This window comes from Amphibalanus amphitrite, unplaced genomic scaffold, assembly GCF_019059575.1.
Source record: "Amphibalanus amphitrite isolate SeventyFive unplaced genomic scaffold, NRLGWU_Aamphi_draft 000051F_arrow, whole genome shotgun sequence".
Classification (NCBI taxonomy): domain Eukaryota; kingdom Metazoa; phylum Arthropoda; class Thecostraca; order Balanomorpha; family Balanidae; genus Amphibalanus; species Amphibalanus amphitrite.
Window position 1 is genome coordinate 1,194,201 of NW_024881547.1, and position 18,155 is coordinate 1,212,355.

The window sequence follows — 18,155 nt, forward strand, 5'->3', positions numbered from 1 at the left end:
CGGCGTGTCGGTCGGGATGTGACCGCGGCAGCTCAGAGTCAGAGACCGGTTCGGCGACCCCAGACTGCGACTGTGACTGAGTCTGCGACTGTGTCCGTGACTGTGACTGAGTCCGTGAAGTTGTGACTGAGTCCGTGACTGTTGAGTCCAGAGTGACTGCGTGTGAACGACTGTGATGCCTGTTCTCGGCGGACAATCTCCGCTAGCCCTCGGGACCGCTTTAACACTGAGACAAAGAATGATTCAGGTGGTGTCTTTTAATGATGTCTGCATACAGTGTGCGGGCGAATGTTGCATTGGTGAGACTGAGACCATTTCACCCCCGAACTGATGTTTTATGAGCCGAGGAGGCCACTATGTTTGCGACGCGCTCAGAGATGCGCCAATTGTGCGATTTCGTCGCACGACAGAAGCGAACTTAGACTGCATGTGATAGGAAATGTATTCCAGTGTTTATCGATAGCTGTTATTTAATACAATGTTGAATCGGGTAACGGATGACTTTTGTCTGGAAATTAAAGGTCCGTGTCTGTACATTTTCAATACGTTCCGACGAAAAACTACAGCGAAGAAAATGCGAGTTGGTTGAATGCTCCTCGCCATTCAAATAGCCTAACGCCCTAACACTCATGCTTTGCAGCCGGCAACAATGAAGTTAGCATGACTGCAAATGCACACAGTCAACAAATCCATCGAAATCCATCTCGCGCGTCCATCAAACCAAATGTCAGCCACTCAACTCAATAGAGGCACTCTCAATCAAACGTCCGAGCTGTACCGCCCCGGGCCGCTCGTCTCTTCGACCAGCCTGAAGCGTCGCTCAATAACCCATCGGGACGGGCTCAGTCGGCTCATCAGAGCGGAAACGAACGAGTGATGACGGGGAGCATCAATACGGGCGGCGCCGCCGGCCGGGCACGGCACGGTATTTGTCCTGAGAGTCGCTGAGAGCGGAGCTCGTTCAGTTTACTGACGAGAGGCCATCAAGTGGGTAAGAGATAGGTCGTATGAGTTAAATATCGCCATCAAGTGGGAAAGAGCTAGAGCTAGGACGTAAGTTAAATATCTTTTAAAGTGGAGCCGGCGTCATCAAGGGTTAAGAGGGATCAAATCTTGAGCGAGCCACACATGCCGACTAAGAGTACAAAGGATTTCATTATTTTTGTCAACAAAACGTTTTAACGAAATTGCTCTCTGTCCGATCTACCTCGTCACTTAACTCGAAAGACTGACACTTTTCGTTCAAGTGACTTTCTGAGAGCCTATTATCCATGTTACATAACACGTCAATATACACTATACAGCCTCTTATTATCGTCGCCACTGCATCCCATCCCCGGTCCGATCGGCCTCGGCGGCCCGGCGCGGGCGACCGGGTCGCAAATCCCGCTGGTCCAGCACCAGAATAACCATCGCCGATAGTGTCGACAATAATTCAGGGCCCCGCGCCGCTATCAGGCCATGTGCCACCGCTACAGGCAGCAGCAGCGGTGGTAGGGGGACGGTGGTAGCAGCGGTGCCGACGGAAGAAGAAGGGCTTCCAGTCCCGCGCCGCGGGCTCAGCCAGCTCAGCGGCACCAAGGTCAGGTCATTGACCCGTGAAGCCGGAGGCAGACCGATATAGAGCTGTCGGTTCTGCGCCGCCGGCTCTGTATCGGCGCTCTAATGGGTCCGGCTCGGATTCGACTCGAGTGGAGCGGCCGCCGGTAGAGCCGCCGCTAATGGCTCCGTTATGACGTGCTGTGATTTCGTGCGACCGGAGGGCACCTCGTTGGCGATGCTACTCGCAGTGCTGCGATATGTAGCCGACGCGTGCTATATTTTAACGGAATATGGCCGGACGACGCACAGTTTTAGTACTGAAGCATAATTCCAAAAATAGCTTGAATAGCGCTTCCACCGCTGATTAAAAACCTGACGCCACACGGGAGGCCGCTTTGGTCCCATTTTCTGAAAATGACGCTGAAATGTGCCGGGACAGTCCATCATGTTATTACATTCCATGTCGACGCAATCTAGCCGGAATGTTACCTCAGTCGCTCGCTCCCATACGCTGGCACGGTCTAAGCATAGAACTGCGCCTGACTCCGACACCAAGCTCAGGACTGCAGCGAATTTCCGTCACCAGCCATCAGTGCGAACCATATAGCCCCAATATGGGCCGCAGCGAGCTGTCTCGACCGTTCCAGCGAGCTGTCAGGCCATTCCAGGGAGCTGCCACGGGCGCCGCCGGGGTCCCGGAATGAAGCCGAGCTCAGCGGTCGAGGCCAGGGGCGTAGGCAGGGGGGGGGGGCCACTGGGCCATGGCCCCCCCCTTGGGCGCCGAAGGCGCCCTTTGCGATTGGAGGGCGCCGAAGGCGCCCTCCAATCGCAAATGCAATTGTGATATAATCGAATCGAAAAACAATCGCGACTGGAGGGCGCCCTCCAATCGCGAATGTGTTTACAGGGAAATACGGATGGAGGGCGCCCTCGGAGGGCGCCCATCCCAAATACGCCCTCCAAATACGGTTGGAGGGCTCCCTCGGGCGCCCTCCAACCACATTTGTAGGCTGTAGCTCTCTAAGCGTAACGGTGGTCGCCTATGTAAGCCGCTGTCCTGTAAATAAGCGCCCTCTCACCCGAAGGCGCCCTCCTGTAGGTCGCCACCCTGCTACACATTGCCGCCCTTCTGCTGATCGGCGTCCTCATAATTATTGGCGCTCTCCTACCTATTGCGCCCTCATGTGAAATTTTGAAGGCCGCCTTTCTCCCATTTGGCACCCTCTTGTTCAGTGCCGCCCTCCTACCTATTGGTTCCCTAGTCCTTCCTGTTGAATGTTAATCGGGGCCCTTCTCCTATTGGCGCCCTCGTGTAGATCGCCGCCCTCCTAACCACTGGCACCCTCCTGTTGATCACCGCCCTCCTATCCACTGGCACCTTCCTGTTGACCAGCGCCCTCCGCACAGACGCCCTCCTGTTCATGTCATCCTCTTGAGCAAAGGCGCCCTCCTCACCATTGCCACCCCCATTTTAATCGTCACCCTTCCGCTCATTGGCGACTTCCAGTTGATGACCGCCCTCCCACCTATTAGCGACCTCTTGTTGATCGCCACCCTCCTATTGGTGCTCTCCTGTTCATCGCCACCCTCTTACCTGGTGGCGCCCTCCTGTTGATTGTTGATCGGCGCCCTCCTACCTATTGGTGCCCTCCTGTTGATCGCTGCCCTTCTATCCATTGGCGCCCTCCTGCTGCTCGCCAACTTCCTACCTATCGGTGCCCTACTGTCGAAACTCGGGATGTTGATCGGGGCTCTTCTACCTATTAGTGCCCTCCTGTGGATCGCAGCCCTTCTACCTATTGGCATCATCCGTTGATCGCTGCCCTCCTATCATTTATTTACTCCTTTGGCATGTTTTTCAACTTAGTCGTTCTATTGCACATAGTTGATGTCTTGCCTGTGAAAACTGCCACAAATGAACGTGCATTCAGCACAATGAATGAAGTATCTATACCTACCAAAACTATCTACGCTCTACGATGCATAAAACACGTCTTTGGGATTGATCCTACTTTACGTGCATCATGGCATCTATATGGATTACGATTAAGTATTGTCAACAGGTTCGGGCGCAACAGCAGGCATCTGAAGTTTCGGTGATTGAAACTGGTTATGTGGGTACACTGTATGCATCTGTGAGAAGGCTATGAAGGCTGGTCTGAGGTAATTTGGATGATGTTTACGCATCTCGCGCTCCGGTATCAATCCGATACGGTGATCTGGTGCGTAGATATGCCACCGCCAATAAACTTTTATACATCGACACCCATGAGCCAAGCTTTCTGTACAGTTTGTGTGGCAGCGCGGCCCGACCAAACCTTAGGTATTTTTTACACCTTCAAATTTGGTAAAAGAGCGAGAGGAGCTTTGAACAGTGATCGTATAAAAGGCGTGCCTAAAAAAGCGGAGGAAAAGGTTGTTTTCAAAAATTTCGCGCGCCTTCGGCGCAGCATTTCAAGAACACTTGACCTTTTGTGACCTGGAGTATAAAGAATACACACGATGCAAAATCAATGCAGCACGACCTATACGAGGTTACGCAAAAAAAAAACTGGTGGCATGGTAAAAAACGCCTCCCAACCCCCCAACCCCCACTGAGCGATTTTTTATCTCGCGACCGTATGGCGCCCTCCTTGGGTGAGGTGGCGCCCTCCAAACCCTTGGCCCCCCCCCTTCGCGATTTTCTAAATACGCCGCTGGTCGAGGCCACCGGCAGCGGTGAGCTGTGTCTACCGGTGTGTATCGACCGCTATGTCGCCGCGACGACCGCAACTAATCCGACGTCCTCGGCCTCGACTTACGTCGGGCGCATCATGGATCGTCAAAATCGCCGGTGCATGAAATAAACCAGAGCAGAACGGTTCATTGGCGAACGGCAAAACCCAAGGTCGGACTGTGGGCATTGGTTGTGAGGCTTTTCATATGTGTCTTCCTGAAAAGCGTCGAATGCATCAATAATTATCACTGGCTCATTATGACGTTTGCTGCACAGTTAACATTGTACCTAGCTGCACATGAGGCCGGTCAACTATTGCAGCGATCAGCTGGTCACTTTGCTACAGGGAGAGAGTTATGGCGGAAAAGGTACCACCTGGAGAAACGACACGGAAACTCGTGAGAGGAAAATGCACGACAAGCGTCATACCGAATGGCTATAAAATGCCACCTGCGCCATAGGAAATATAAGAGGGCAGCACACGTTCAGAAGTTCGTTGTTCGTTAAGTACTATAAAAGGATAGGGTTGGCTATTGACCAATAAAAGAAATTTACACGAATAAGAAAATAATGTCATGGGTCACTGACCAAGTAAACAATTAATCGAACTGACGCGCATAAAAAGTACAAACTAAGACGGTTTTGGTTGAAGTTATAAATACTTATAACGGAACATATTAGACGTACCTGGAAAATATACTTCCTTGAAAAAGCGTGCGACCGAAATCATCAAGTAGGATTTTATCTTTGCTATCCGTTGCTATTCATATACGCTTCCTGAAATGGAGACTTTGGTTCGAAGTATGGGATATTGTGGTGAAATCATACCACGCTTTTTTCATGCAATCTTAGGGTTGGTACGCCGATCGACTCGGTGCTATACTAACGTGGTTATACTAACTGACGTGGTAATACGTGGTTATACTAACGTGGTTTAGGTCCCGATACATAAAACGACGTTGATAGGAAGCCAAAATCAGTTATCATAGGGTGTTAGTTAAAGAAAATATCGTGATCTGTATTCTGTATCACATAAAAAAAAAATACAGACGCGTGTCAAGTACTGGCTCACTACTAAGCAGTCTATTAATAGGACTCGGCACCCACAGGTGAACTGAGTCATGGCTGTTATGACGGACGATTTCGGCGCTATTCGTGGTTGTGACGTCATTCGCTAAGTATGAGTTAGCCTGGTATGTTGACGGCTACCCAGCACCCACTTCAAGTGGATGCATATGAACTGAGTTTTATTCAAAGCGCGCTGACTGGACTTGAATAGACAGTTATGGACCCGCACCATGCTAGATTCCTTTTACACTGCATGCCAGTCTTGATAAAAATAGTCCTTATCAAGAAAACAACGCAGCATATTGCCAACGCACTGAATTGTATGTTGTCGGAAAGTGTGGGCACTGAGTTATCGTTCGCAGAATACCGATAAGTATGTTGCCTGCCTGTCGGCACCGGTAAGTACCTACCATATCAGCAACAATGTACACAAACAAACACTAACAGATACCTCAGAAACCAGCCACCATCAAGGGCACCCGACTACCTGACAAGGGCGGCCCGGTGCCGTGACGATCAGATGACCGCCGTGACGATCAGCTGACCACCGTGACGGCTCAGCTGACCGCCGTGACGGGCGGCCCTCACGGCACCGTCACGGTGACGGCCGGCTCGTGACGCGGGTCGACTGATGCGGGTGCCACGGTCTGAGTCACGCGGCCTCGTGACGGGCCGCTAGGGTCAGTTCGTCCGTGGGACGTGCGTCACTCTGTCCTCTCCCGCGTCACAGCTAGACGTAAGAGAGACGCTGAATAGGACGAACAGATAAACAGCGGACTGACGCACAATGCGGGGCGGCGGAGCTACGACGAGTAATGGTGATTGTCGCAGACAGCGGGTATTCTGGCTGATCCAGAGAGAAGGGGATTCACAATGAGCCTGCGTGGCTCGCATAATTTGATTGTGTAAGCTAAAATGGCGTGCGCATTGCCGTTAGAAATGTTATACAATGTGCTTAAAAGGTATCAGCAGAAATAAATGAAAATTATACCTTACGTAAGTTTTGTCAAGCATAGGTAGATATTCCATTTCTAACAGCGATAGCTTATGAGAAAAACGTATAACAAAGGACTTTCCCTTCTGTTGTCTTTTCCGGTCACCATTATTACGGTTTCGTTAGTTTAATCAACACCCCTGTTTTGTGATGCCATAAAACTCTTATCTTTATCGCCTAGTTCCGGGTTTTGTCAGTCCTAAAGCGGCGATATCAAGCCACAGCCGTCCCACAGAAAGGCTAATTGGCATCAACAATGCTGGAACGGCACTGGTGCATGGCGGCGGGCCTTGCACTGCGTCCTGTGGAGTGTGGACCCAGGCCTAGCTATATCGGAATTCTGTCGTTGCAGAGTGCAACTCTCCCGTTGTCATGCACTTTGCAATATATGTAGGTAACCGTGCCATGTGACGGTTTCCTGTCTCAATGCACCATGGCGGTATGGTATCAAACGATGACTCATGCTCCCTGACTCCCCTTGTCACCCGACTCCGAGTTTCCTGCAGCTAACAGATCAGCCATCACCCCACCATCAGACCCACAATGGGCCACAGACACGCCACCAGCAACAGGGTAGGTACCGCCCACCCCACGGAGCTGTCCGCCACCGGCCAAACCGAAGGTCACCAGAGGTCATTCGCCCCTGCAAATGTCACATATTGCTGGAAAAAAAAACTCCCGGCCATCCGACGCTGAGGTATGGGTGGTGTGTATTTCAATCCGGAAATAAATCGTGCAGAGTGAACTGAGCTTGCAAACAGGGATGTTCCCGACGGTAATTTCCGAGATCGTTTGATTTCACTTGTCTGGTTGCCGAGAGAAAACAAAACCAATGCCCCTCGAGCGATGAAAAGTTAACTTCGTTCGAGTCAACACTGCAACTGCCGCAATCTGGAATCCGTAGTAAAAATATTATGCCGACCTTAAATGATACCCGGTTATTGTACTCAAACCATGGCAAGCAACGTGCATATGCATCAATACAAGTGCATAAAAATGCGCCATCGCACAACATTACCGCCCTCTTACACCCTTGCCGAAGCCATGTCAGCCTCCCCACATACGAGTGTGGAGGGGTCGAGGGCCTCGTGTCCCGAGTGTTTGCGCGTGCCCCGACTGCCGTACGGCTTCTGCCTCTCAGAACTGACAGAGGAGGCGGTCACGAGGCTGACCACGGGACCAAGCCGACCGCGGCTGGAGCTGGGCACGTCTATCCACTCCGCATCGCCAGTCATAGCCGCGGTGGGATGGAGAAAAAGACGGCCGAACCGATCACAAAAACGGCCGCCTTCACAAAATCGACAGCTTATAGCGTAGCTCCTTTTACCCTTTATAAGGCGAGAAGTGGACAGTTCTGGGAAGCACGAATGGATGTCAATAATCTGCGTTAGAATCAAATATATCTCAGAAGTAAGCATGCTGCAAATGCAACCAAAATGCGGACAAGCGCCTCTGTATGCGCGTCCGAATGGACACGAAACGAGACCAAACGCGAAAACCAAACTACATCAATAGCGACCAAAACGCAGACAGGAGAAGCGGGTCCCTTCCCAGAAACTAGCCCCGTGCTAAACGTGTACCCGACATAGTAGACCCACTGCGGCACACCCGCCACGCACCATTAGGCGCGATTGGACTACTTGTGTGTCTCCCAATGACGTCAGCAGCGCCCGGGCTGGCCGGAGAAGCGAATATATCACCGGGATCAGGTCACTGACGAGCGCGGAATACGGTCGCGCCGTGCAGCTATTCACGGAGTGCAGTACCGCGCAAAACATTACAGGCCGGGCGTAATACGCCAGAATTACGTAAATTAATGGACGTACTGTCTGTATAATTGACTCGCTTCGCCGTTATTAATTTTGAAGCGTTCCTTCGACGACAAGAATTTAGACCACTGCTGCAAGAGTCAGAGTTAAAAAGAGCTCCTGAAGCTAATAAATAAAATATTGTTTCAGATGCCGCTAGGAATTACGGTATTGACATTAACAGCTTGTGGTTTATTCGCAGCAGAATAACTAAAAGCGTTCAAAAATAGCCAGCGATCTTTATACAGCACAGGAGCTGCTATGACCATCACGACTTCATGGCTTGCATTTGAACCTGATGAAAGCAACCCAACGCCTGTTGTTGGTCTAGTTCTAGTTGAGCGAATGTAAGGTTGGATCTAACCTTAAAAGCTGGCAGACCACACCACAGATCTAGCGGCACCGCTGTCATCTCTCCAAACCACAGCACCTTACCTTACTGTACTGTCCGACGACGTATTTGAGTATGTTGGGCGGCGCCTCGTGCAGCAGCGGGTCCAGAGCCGGCATGTAGACGCACATCTGCAGCACGGATTTGAGCGTGCGCCGCGCCTTATCCTGCAGATCGTCACTGCTGTCGGCACTCGTGTAGCACTGCAACGGTAAGGGAAATGCGGGATGGGCAAGTCAATCATAGTCAATTGAAGTCAATTCAGGAGGGTGCACCGAGCATGGTGTTTGAGTGTGTGTCTGTGGAGAGGTAATGGGATGCTATGTGGGAGGTTCGTGAACGACAATGGGGTGTATGGAGATGGAGATGGTTAGAATTTATACTGATTGAAGGTTTCAAGCAGACCATGTGAACAAACATCCCACAAAAACAATCATTACGGAGCGAGCGAAGCGAGCGGAGTCTCATACTGAATTAAGGGAAAATCCTGAGTATGAGCGGCCGGCCGGCCGGCCGGCCGGCCGGCCGTGGGGACGCTCTTCAAAAGCTAATATCTTAGGAACAGGACATCCGATTGACAAGCGGTCTTCTTTACTGAATGTCACTTGGACGTAAAAGTTATGTGGTGTGATGGCCACCATGCGTTCTTGCCAACCACCGCACGTGGCGCGTGGTAAAGTTGGACATTTTTTCAGAACCCCCAAAATGGCAACCTCAATAACGGCACAACGGTTGGGCCGATTGAATTGAAACTTGGTACACAATTAGGTCTCCATCAGATAATTCATCTGCATGTGTTAAGGTTGGGGTGCTACAGCACGTGCGCACGTGCAGGGGGCGCTCCCAGATCTCGAGAACGGCTGGGCCGATTGCGCTCAAATTTGGTACACGGTTGGGGACCAGTTAGTAGGGTGCCGTGCAAAAGTCAGTTTGGACCCCGCTTGCACGTGCGCACGTGCAGTGTGCCGCTTCCAGATCTCGAGAACGGCTAGGCCGATTGCGCTGAAATTTGGCACATCGCTAAAGACCGGTTAGTAGGGTGCAGTGCACAAGTTAGTTGGAGGTACCCCCTCGCAATTTCGCACGTGCAAGGCCCATCCTCTCGCTCGCTCCGTTGGTCGCCCAAAAGGCGTTTTACTGGTTAGATATGTTACTGTAGATGCTGCAAAGTGGCACCTGCAGCACCAATCGAAGACAAGTAGGTAATTGCATTTGCTTTCAACATAAATGTCCTGAGGTGATATTCCACGAAGAAATTGTCCAATATTTGCAATCTATGTAAATGACTGTAATGACTAGAGCTACGTAAGAATTTGCATTGATCATGCCATGAATAATGAAATAGGTTGCATAATATGGTGTCGTCATTCCGTTCGCTATTATGAATCAGTCTGGAAAGTCACATAACCACTTGACATCAGAATCTCTTATTCATGATCACTTCTCCTGGCCGAGACAGCTATTCGGGCGTCCGAAGGCGAAGAGCTACCAGCGGGCATAATGCATACAATTTCGCAACTCGGGATTACTTGTCACAGCTTCGGATATCCTCCCGGTCAATATCCGAGCGCCCGGGCGATCCACCTCAGCCCACGCATAGACGCCCGTCATCCAGCAAGGACAATGTTAGGTAGGTGCCACTGACCAATAAGCTACCACGCGTGGGTGATGATAGGGAAATACCCGGCCGTCAACGGCGTCTCGGCGCTCAGACCCAAAGTGTGTGCGGACAGGTCTCAGGGGATATGAGCGGATTTGTATGCGGACGTCTTTATGGTAAAGTGGTTCTCCGAGTATGGGAGTCCCCGAGGCATCAAGTGCCTTTGAGAGAAGTGTCTGCGGTGGGATGGCAGAAAGTCCCGGCATTAGCCAGAATTATTAGGCATTGCGGAGCCCGCCTAATGCTTATCAATCCCTAGTGCGTTAGTGAATAGGGCTGGTAATGACGAGGCTTCTGAATACGAGAGTCAAAACTCACAGCTCGGCAATCTACCTCTACGCCCTGAGCGTGTCTCAAAAGTAATGTTTCAACTTGACTTTGTCGCTGCAACAGAGATGAGCCATTGAAAATGAGGCAAATAATTGAAGGCAGTTGTTAAATTACCACGGATTTCGTATTTAGCAGCGGCAACAAATCAGCAATGCCAAAGATTGCAATCAATGAAAATGATAGATGTTTATCACTTGAACCGATGAAGGAACGCCTCCGAAATATATTCAAGTGTTTTTGGTAACTTTTGGCAATTTTTAGAATTTTGAACAGAAGGTTATTGCATTAAATAATGCCAAAGATTCTTCGTTTAGGTACTCTGAGGCATAAGTTTAGCATGATGTGCATAAAGCTCACTGATAAGAAATCGGGTGATGCTTCTAAGTTGGAATTATTTTCGTTTCAATGTACATATATAAATTCCGTTGGAGGAAAGTGGTTTAAGTAAGAATTGTTCTGCACATCAAACAAGCATTTTCGGAACTCTCCATCTCGAACAAAGCCCACAAATAAACTAATATAGGAGTAAATTCATATTTTATGACAACAAAAACAACTCATGATCATCTTACAAAGAACCCAGCGGCTTCAATTCAAAGTGACCTCTACATGGCCTTGAGGTCTACCAGCTTTGTGCGAGCCAGTTACCATTCTTTCGTGGACCAGGAAGGAAACCACTGAATCAACAATCGAAAACCACCCCACCGTTCATCCAACAATTTTACAGCACGCTATCCAAACTCGCCGCTCAATTGAGGTCGCCGCCGTGACCACTACCCCAGGCGGGGCTTTCCTGCAATAGCTCTTTTATAACTGGCGTCACCGTTTGTGGGTCGTCCGGGCCCCGGAGACGCGGCCTGGTTGACATCGAGGTCGGTCCGACCGACCGCTGACCCCTGACGACCCGCCAGGGAGCGGCTGGTGACATGGGGAGCCTTGACCGTTGCTCATGGGGTTGTGCGTCACGTGGTTCCACGATGTAGATCAGGGTATGGCGAATGGATGAATTTTTGAGTTATGTAGGACACATGCAATTAGTACCTACATGGAGCACGGTGTGACCGAGATGTGGAAATATCAAAAGAGCGAGCATTCGAGCAATGCGAGGTACGTAAATGGAACTGGGATCAAGGCATGGCAAGATTAGGCACACAGGAATAGAATATCTTGGGTCGTGCAGGGTACGAAAATGGAACGGGGACCGAGGCGCGGAAAATAACATATAAATAGACATTCGGTGGTGAAGGGCACGTAAATAGAACGGAGGCCAAGGCATGGAAAATTGCATAGCAAAGCAATAGATGCAGGCTACGCTAATGAAATGGTGATGAAGTCGTGGAAATATTACGATATATTGTTTTCCAAATATGGTGTTGGCGGCTGCCCAGCGTCATATCCCGGATGTGATCAGTCGTGTGTCTCCATAATAAGCTAAGAATAGATTCGTCGGCTTGGTCTGAAAATACTCGCGCAGCAGCTAATATTTTGTGTCTGAACAAACAGCAGTACAGGCAGATGAGCAAACGTTGCTCTCCCCAGGCTACCATTATTGAATCGTTTACCACGAGGTGCGCCACCATGACGGAACCAATGCCAAGGAATAGGCCAGCCAGCCGCGCTAACGGTCACCACGCCGCACGGAGGCTTGCCTCTGAGGAAGTCCTCACGCCGAAAAATGGTGACCGTCCAGCTCGGAAGCGTGGGTTTTAAGAAAATGAGAGTCCCGAAGATCGTCGAGAGATATCAGATAAGCACCTTCAGTATAGCGACTAGCGTGTCAGGTCATGTAGCGTCACGCACTCGCGCTTACCTCGAGCAGTTTCGGAAAGAGGTTGGCCATGGCGATGGCTTTGGCGTGCTCGGGCGTATGGCGACCGATCTGCCCCAGCGCCCAGACGGCCGCGCCGCGAATGTGGTCGTCCTTCTCCTCATTGAGGCAGATGGCCAGCTGGACAACGCCCTGCGAAATATAAAACAGACAGCGGTCAGTGAAAGAAGAGCTTCCAGCAATTCTTCAGCAGCTTCATTTATCATCCAGCAGTAGATCAATTGCTAGGAGAGAGTGAAGCAAGAGCTGAGGCCGCCTGACGGGTTCACTAGTTACACGCCCTATCTGGCTGCTCATAACGCGTAAACGGTCGGCACTCGGCCAGCACTCAGAGCCGCTCCGATTGCGAACGAGCGCTGCTGACGTCAATCGCCAGCAAATCGACCCCCATCTGTGAAACACATCAAACTTTCGCCACTAAACTCTGCGCCAAGGCCGATATTACGCCTCATTGGCAGTCGCCGGCGGCGGCGGCGCAGTGCAAAATCATTGCGTTTGTTAGTGTCACTTCAGACATTAGAGCGGAGATGAGATCGAATCAATCACGACGCTCGCTAAATTTCAGACATCGAGCTTGTCGAAAGTTAATAATCGTCCTAGATGGAAAACAAACGGCTGGGCGCTACTGCTGAGTGAAACCAATAAAATGATTGATACAATTTATTGCAAGCGACGCTGCAACGAACATCGATGAAAAATTAAAATGGTAATGATGCAGTTGCACAGCAGTACGCAGAAGTGAAGCATTACGAGTGACATGTTAATTTAAGGATGCTTTGTGGCGGTCCTTTGAAGTAAACCTGCCGCCAAGTCACCACAGCAAAATCATTCGTAACATTTACCTTCATTATGTAAATTGCATTTCACGCTCACAAGGATTCTCAGAAAACCGCATTGGAGATCAATAAGCAAGACGAAATGTCCATGAATTTGGTCCGCTGTTCAGTGTTCACTTCATCGCAATCGCTGCCTGTCGAGGCCATGGCAAGGAAAGCAATATCACAAATCAATGGTCAGCATCCTTCCGCTCAGTCGATTCCTCAGAATCAGCCCCCAAAGCTCACTTTGTCTGATCTTCTGTCTTAGTTGTCGTTGCATAACACTGTAAAACTCATCAAGTTGTCCTCATCTGTCTCAACACCTCCAGATGTCATGAAATTGGGATTCCGGAGCTGTTAATTCATCCAGAATTTGCGCAACGGTTGTTGGGCAGCTGCGCTCTGCCAATAGGCGGGCGGGGGGAGGGGGAGACGGTGGAGACGGTGGAGACGGTGGAGACGGGAGACGGGAGACGGGAGACGGGAGACGGGAGACGGGAGACGGAGACGGTGGCGGCGTGCATCGTCATTACAGCGGATGGTTTCATATTTCACTGGTCTCATATTTCATTGGTCAGACTATGAAATGATTCCGATCAGTGTACTGTATCCGTTATATAACCTAGTGCAAGTGAGGGTTGCTGGATAGTGGGTTGGAATAGAAAACGGCAACATCTTCTTGCTGATCAGTTAGGTCGAAAAGGTTAAACACACGTAAATATCAAATAATAATCGTGAAAGAGATGAAAATCATGTTCTTACACAGCCCAATGGTAACAGCCGCTTAGAGATGGAATTATCAACAGGCACACGACAAACCTAATATCCGAAATGCTATCCGAGCTCCCCGTATGACCCCTGTCCCCCGTCCTACACCCGCTGGCAGTCCCGGTAAGGCGCGTCCCAATCCGGTGAAGCCAGAGAGCGGCCGCCCGGTGTCCCCTGGCCCGGTGGAACTTGTCCCGCCCGCCCCGGCGGCGTGAGCACATCTGCGGCTTCCGCCCGGGTCAAGTGTAGGGGATCGTGTGACGCACGGACGAAATAAGCATTCAAAAATATTCAAAGAGTGCAAAATAAGAACAATGGCGAGGCAATGGTAAGCCAAGTTACGATGATTTACTGGTAAAAATGGAGAATAAAAACTGCAAACAACGTGGCATGACTTCTAATCAAACCCAAAATATGATTCCTATAGAACTAAAACCCCATCCCAAATTTACTGTGGCGCAGCCGAAGAAACAGGCAAACTTTGTGTTCTCCAAAAGAAATTAATTGTAATTTATTATAGGCTATCAAAACCAAACGACTAGGTTTGATCGATCAAGTCCTTCTCCACCCAAAGGCGACTTTAAGCTGTGATAGATCCAAATGCCACACTACCGCGACGCATATATACGACCACAATTTTTCTTAGTCCGCTGAGATGACCGTGTCTTCCTCGCTTTACATGACGACGCCATGCCATCAGGTCACATAACCAATTCCTGTTTCTATGCATGCCAAAACCCGACACGATTGGTCATTATAAGAAGAAGCTCAGGATTGTCTGTGACAAATCGAATAATAAGGACGGCATTTCCGTCTGCATTGGCTGACGTCAATGCCCAGAGGAATCTTCAGGCAATGAGGATGCATTAGTATGGATAACTTGTCCGCGGAATCGAATTCGGCCTTCGGAAACTACCAATCACCAGCTGAGTCTTCTTTTAGCTGCAGAACGCTGTCAGTCGCAGGAAGAATAAAATGTTCTGCGCCGTAGAGGCCTCAAAACAGTCGCACAGTTTCAGACAATCAAACGGAGCAAATGAAGACGGATGCTAGTAAAAAGTTATGAGTTCATTAACTGACAAAATGCGTACACCTACGCCTTACGTCCTACTCATGTTCTAAAATAACAGTCAAATGCGTCATTCCTTCGAAATATGTCAACTGCAGCGTACCCAAATTTAGTTTTCAAGGGTCTGATCCGACCGCAGAGCGCTTCAGTCGTCAGTGCGACTCAGTCGGAGGTACATACTTGATAGTTGATTGTTTAAGTGCACTGTGACAGTAACGGCGCCCGGTCGACGCACAACCGTGAGCCGCCGGCTAATCCGTCCGACACCTCCCCAAAAGCTGACGGGCTCACATCCGGGAGGGACGTCTAAACACATGCGGGCCCGGCCTAGTTAGCAGTCTAGGTTTAGGTCAGCATGGTTCAGGCGGTCCCAGCAGAACTAGGCCCCACGGCCATCACCGATGTCGTTAGTGGAGCACATTTACCACAGCCGAGGTCACTAAGCACCATCCCGTCCTCCTCTGTTGGACTCTCAGACGGCCGTCCCCGCCCAGTGTGGTCTATTTCCATGCCCAATGCGGCCCCGTTTGGCGACCCACGGCCATTCAGGAACACAGGACGTTTTAGGCTCAGACGAACAGGAGAGAATAGAACTGATAAGAAGGGTTGAGACGCCTATCGGCACACCAGGCATTTTAGGCAAATCGACTGGCTCCACTTACGAGCCAGACCCGCGAGATGTTAATCATCTGCAGGTATGCAAACGCCGTCCACAACGCCTTACCGGTGACACAGTGAACAGCATCTTATCCATGACACGATGAGAAGCGCTCCGCCCGTGATACGGTGAACAGCGCCTTACCCGTGACACGATAAACAGCGCGACTTACCCGGGACACGATGAAGATCACACCTTACCCGGGACACGATGAACAGCGTCTCATCTGGCGTGACACGATGATGCGCTTTACCCGTAACATGATGAACAGCGCCTTACCCGTGACACAATTTTACAATCGCTTCACCCGTGATACAATAATAAACACCGCCTTACCCGTGACACGATGAACAGGAAAGCAGCGCCTTACCCGTGACACGATGTGAACAGCGCCTTACCCGTGACACGATGACCGACATGGCCAGCTGCTGTGAGTGGGCGGCCGTGAAGCCGAGTGCCATGACGCCCGGTAGCGCCACGTGGCCCTCGGAGCGGCCCAGGTAGTCGACGATCGACGCCATGCCGCCGGCATTGACAATGAGCTGCGCCAGCTGTGGGCAGGAACGGGATGAGGGTGGTTAATGAGGGATGGTGAAGGGGAGGCAGCCTCACTGCCAAATGGGTTTTTGGCTTCAGTGACGTTATCCCACTACCCATTTTCCCATTTAATATCCGTTACTTTTAGCCCTGTTGTGTTTTTTCACAATCGCAATAGGAGCATACACTGAGGAAGTCATGTGAAGGTAACTCTCCTCGCTAAGACATTTGACACAATATCAACGTTTGATCAACAACTACAGCAACGTTTGATATTAATTGTTTTGCATTGAAAAATGAAGTTTGGGTAGGTAAGCGGAGGCAAGATGATTGTAATTTGCACGTCGTAGTTTGTTTTTCTTGACGCAACGCAATGTTCATTGTTGATCCTCCAGATGATCAATAGATCCCATTTCTTTGAAATCGTAATGGACCCGTATCTAAGCCACCATCAAATCATCGCAGCGTCCTGGGATTGACGTCACAGCCGGACCAGTGTTCTTCTGATTTAACCCTAATTTCCGTCGGATAACGTAATTGGATCGCTTAATACCCTAATGAAACGAAGCTCGGTAACTACGCCACGAATCCGATACTCATCTGTGACCATCCGCCGCGCCCCAACGCAGCTAATTCCAACACTAATTCAGCCGGGCGCTCATAAGCGTCAGAATGTCAACCGCAGGGCTGGGTGTTCATAAGGTCCTGCCGCTCTGCTGCCTGCTGGCAGCTGCTACAACGCTTGGCTAAATCAGAATACGTCAGGGTCTAGGGGTTTGATAAAGGTAGAAGGACGGACACGGAGTGACCTATGACGCATTTGAACACTCAAAGAACAGTCCTCAGGTTTTGCATATAGGAGGTTCGTAGTGTTGACGGCGTGACGTCACAAACATAATTATTTCATTTCACTGCAGCAGTGGGCAGTTAAAGCAGTCGACATAGGCACCAACAGCCCCCAATCTGTTCAACGGCCATCATCTTTCCGTCACTCCACCCTCCGTCTCCAAAACCCTGCGCACTCCGCCGTACCACAACCAGCCTCACCTCGGGCGTGTGCTTCACAATCTCCTTGATGAGTCCGGCCGTGTTGCGTCGGATCAGGTCGTCGGCGTCTTGCAGGCCGGAGAACACGTCTGGGAAGATCTCGGCCTCGACCACCAGCTCGGCTAGCGCCAGCGTGTGCTTGGCGATGTTGGAGAGGGCAGACAAAATCTGACGCTGCCGGACAAAGCGGGGTAGGAGGAGTTGTAAGACGTCAGACGTGCGTAAAATGTGGAGGGGATTCAAGTGTTTTTATAGGATTACAGGTAATCGATTGTTTATTTTACTTGTTTCCTTAGGCTAGGTTCTTTCGGGGCCCTGAAATGAGAGGATACGAGGGAGAAGTTCGCTGACTAAGAGCACCACAGTCACTGAGTCCAACCCTTTAGAATAGAGGTGGAACAGACCGCAAGCCACTCAAACGGTTACCATATGCTCAATTTGGCCTGAACATCCTCCATCTGTGTCAAAGTGTCAGCCCGAACCAGACAGGATAATGTGAACAAGGAAACATACGGGTAGGTCCCGAGGATAAGCCGGATGATATAACCTATTTAGGGCAATATTTTTATAAGCGAGGCAGGTCTCCAAGCAAAACACAGACAGTGGGGGCATGTTTTGCGGTAATGGTTACCTATTGATAATGGTAATCGATGTAGGATTACGACCTAAGGCTGAGACGACGTCGCTGTGCCAGAATAAATACAGGGATCGTCAGACGGAAGCCAGGCCAAACAATGTATAATGAATATCATGATCGGGAATCGCATAGGTCGCGCACGGCGGATCAAACAACCACATATACAGATTCCAAGAAATCGCTCAGCAACAGCGGCTCGACATATATGTAGAGTCCTGACCGAGCCAATCCCCGCTATGAGCCCGGTTAGAGACTCAAGCCGCAGCTGCTGCCCTCAGACACTG

At 50.3% G+C, this 18,155-nt stretch overlaps 1 protein-coding gene across 2 annotated transcripts in view; it reads right to left on the reverse strand.

Annotated features, from left to right (window-relative positions):
- The window catches only part of LOC122377831 (sperm-associated antigen 6-like), a 49,388-nt gene that overhangs the window by 17,450 nt on the left and 13,783 nt on the right, over positions 1-18,155 (reverse strand). For both annotated transcript variants that reach the window (XM_043358304.1, XM_043358306.1), the window contains exons 6-9: positions 17,235-17,408; positions 16,049-16,201; positions 12,320-12,469; positions 8,564-8,722 (exon numbers count right to left, since the gene is read on the reverse strand). In XM_043358304.1, the coding sequence (XP_043214239.1) occupies positions 8,564-8,722; positions 12,320-12,469; positions 16,049-16,201; positions 17,235-17,408 (636 nt within the window). The remainder of the gene's footprint in view (positions 1-8,563; positions 8,723-12,319; positions 12,470-16,048; positions 16,202-17,234; positions 17,409-18,155) is intronic.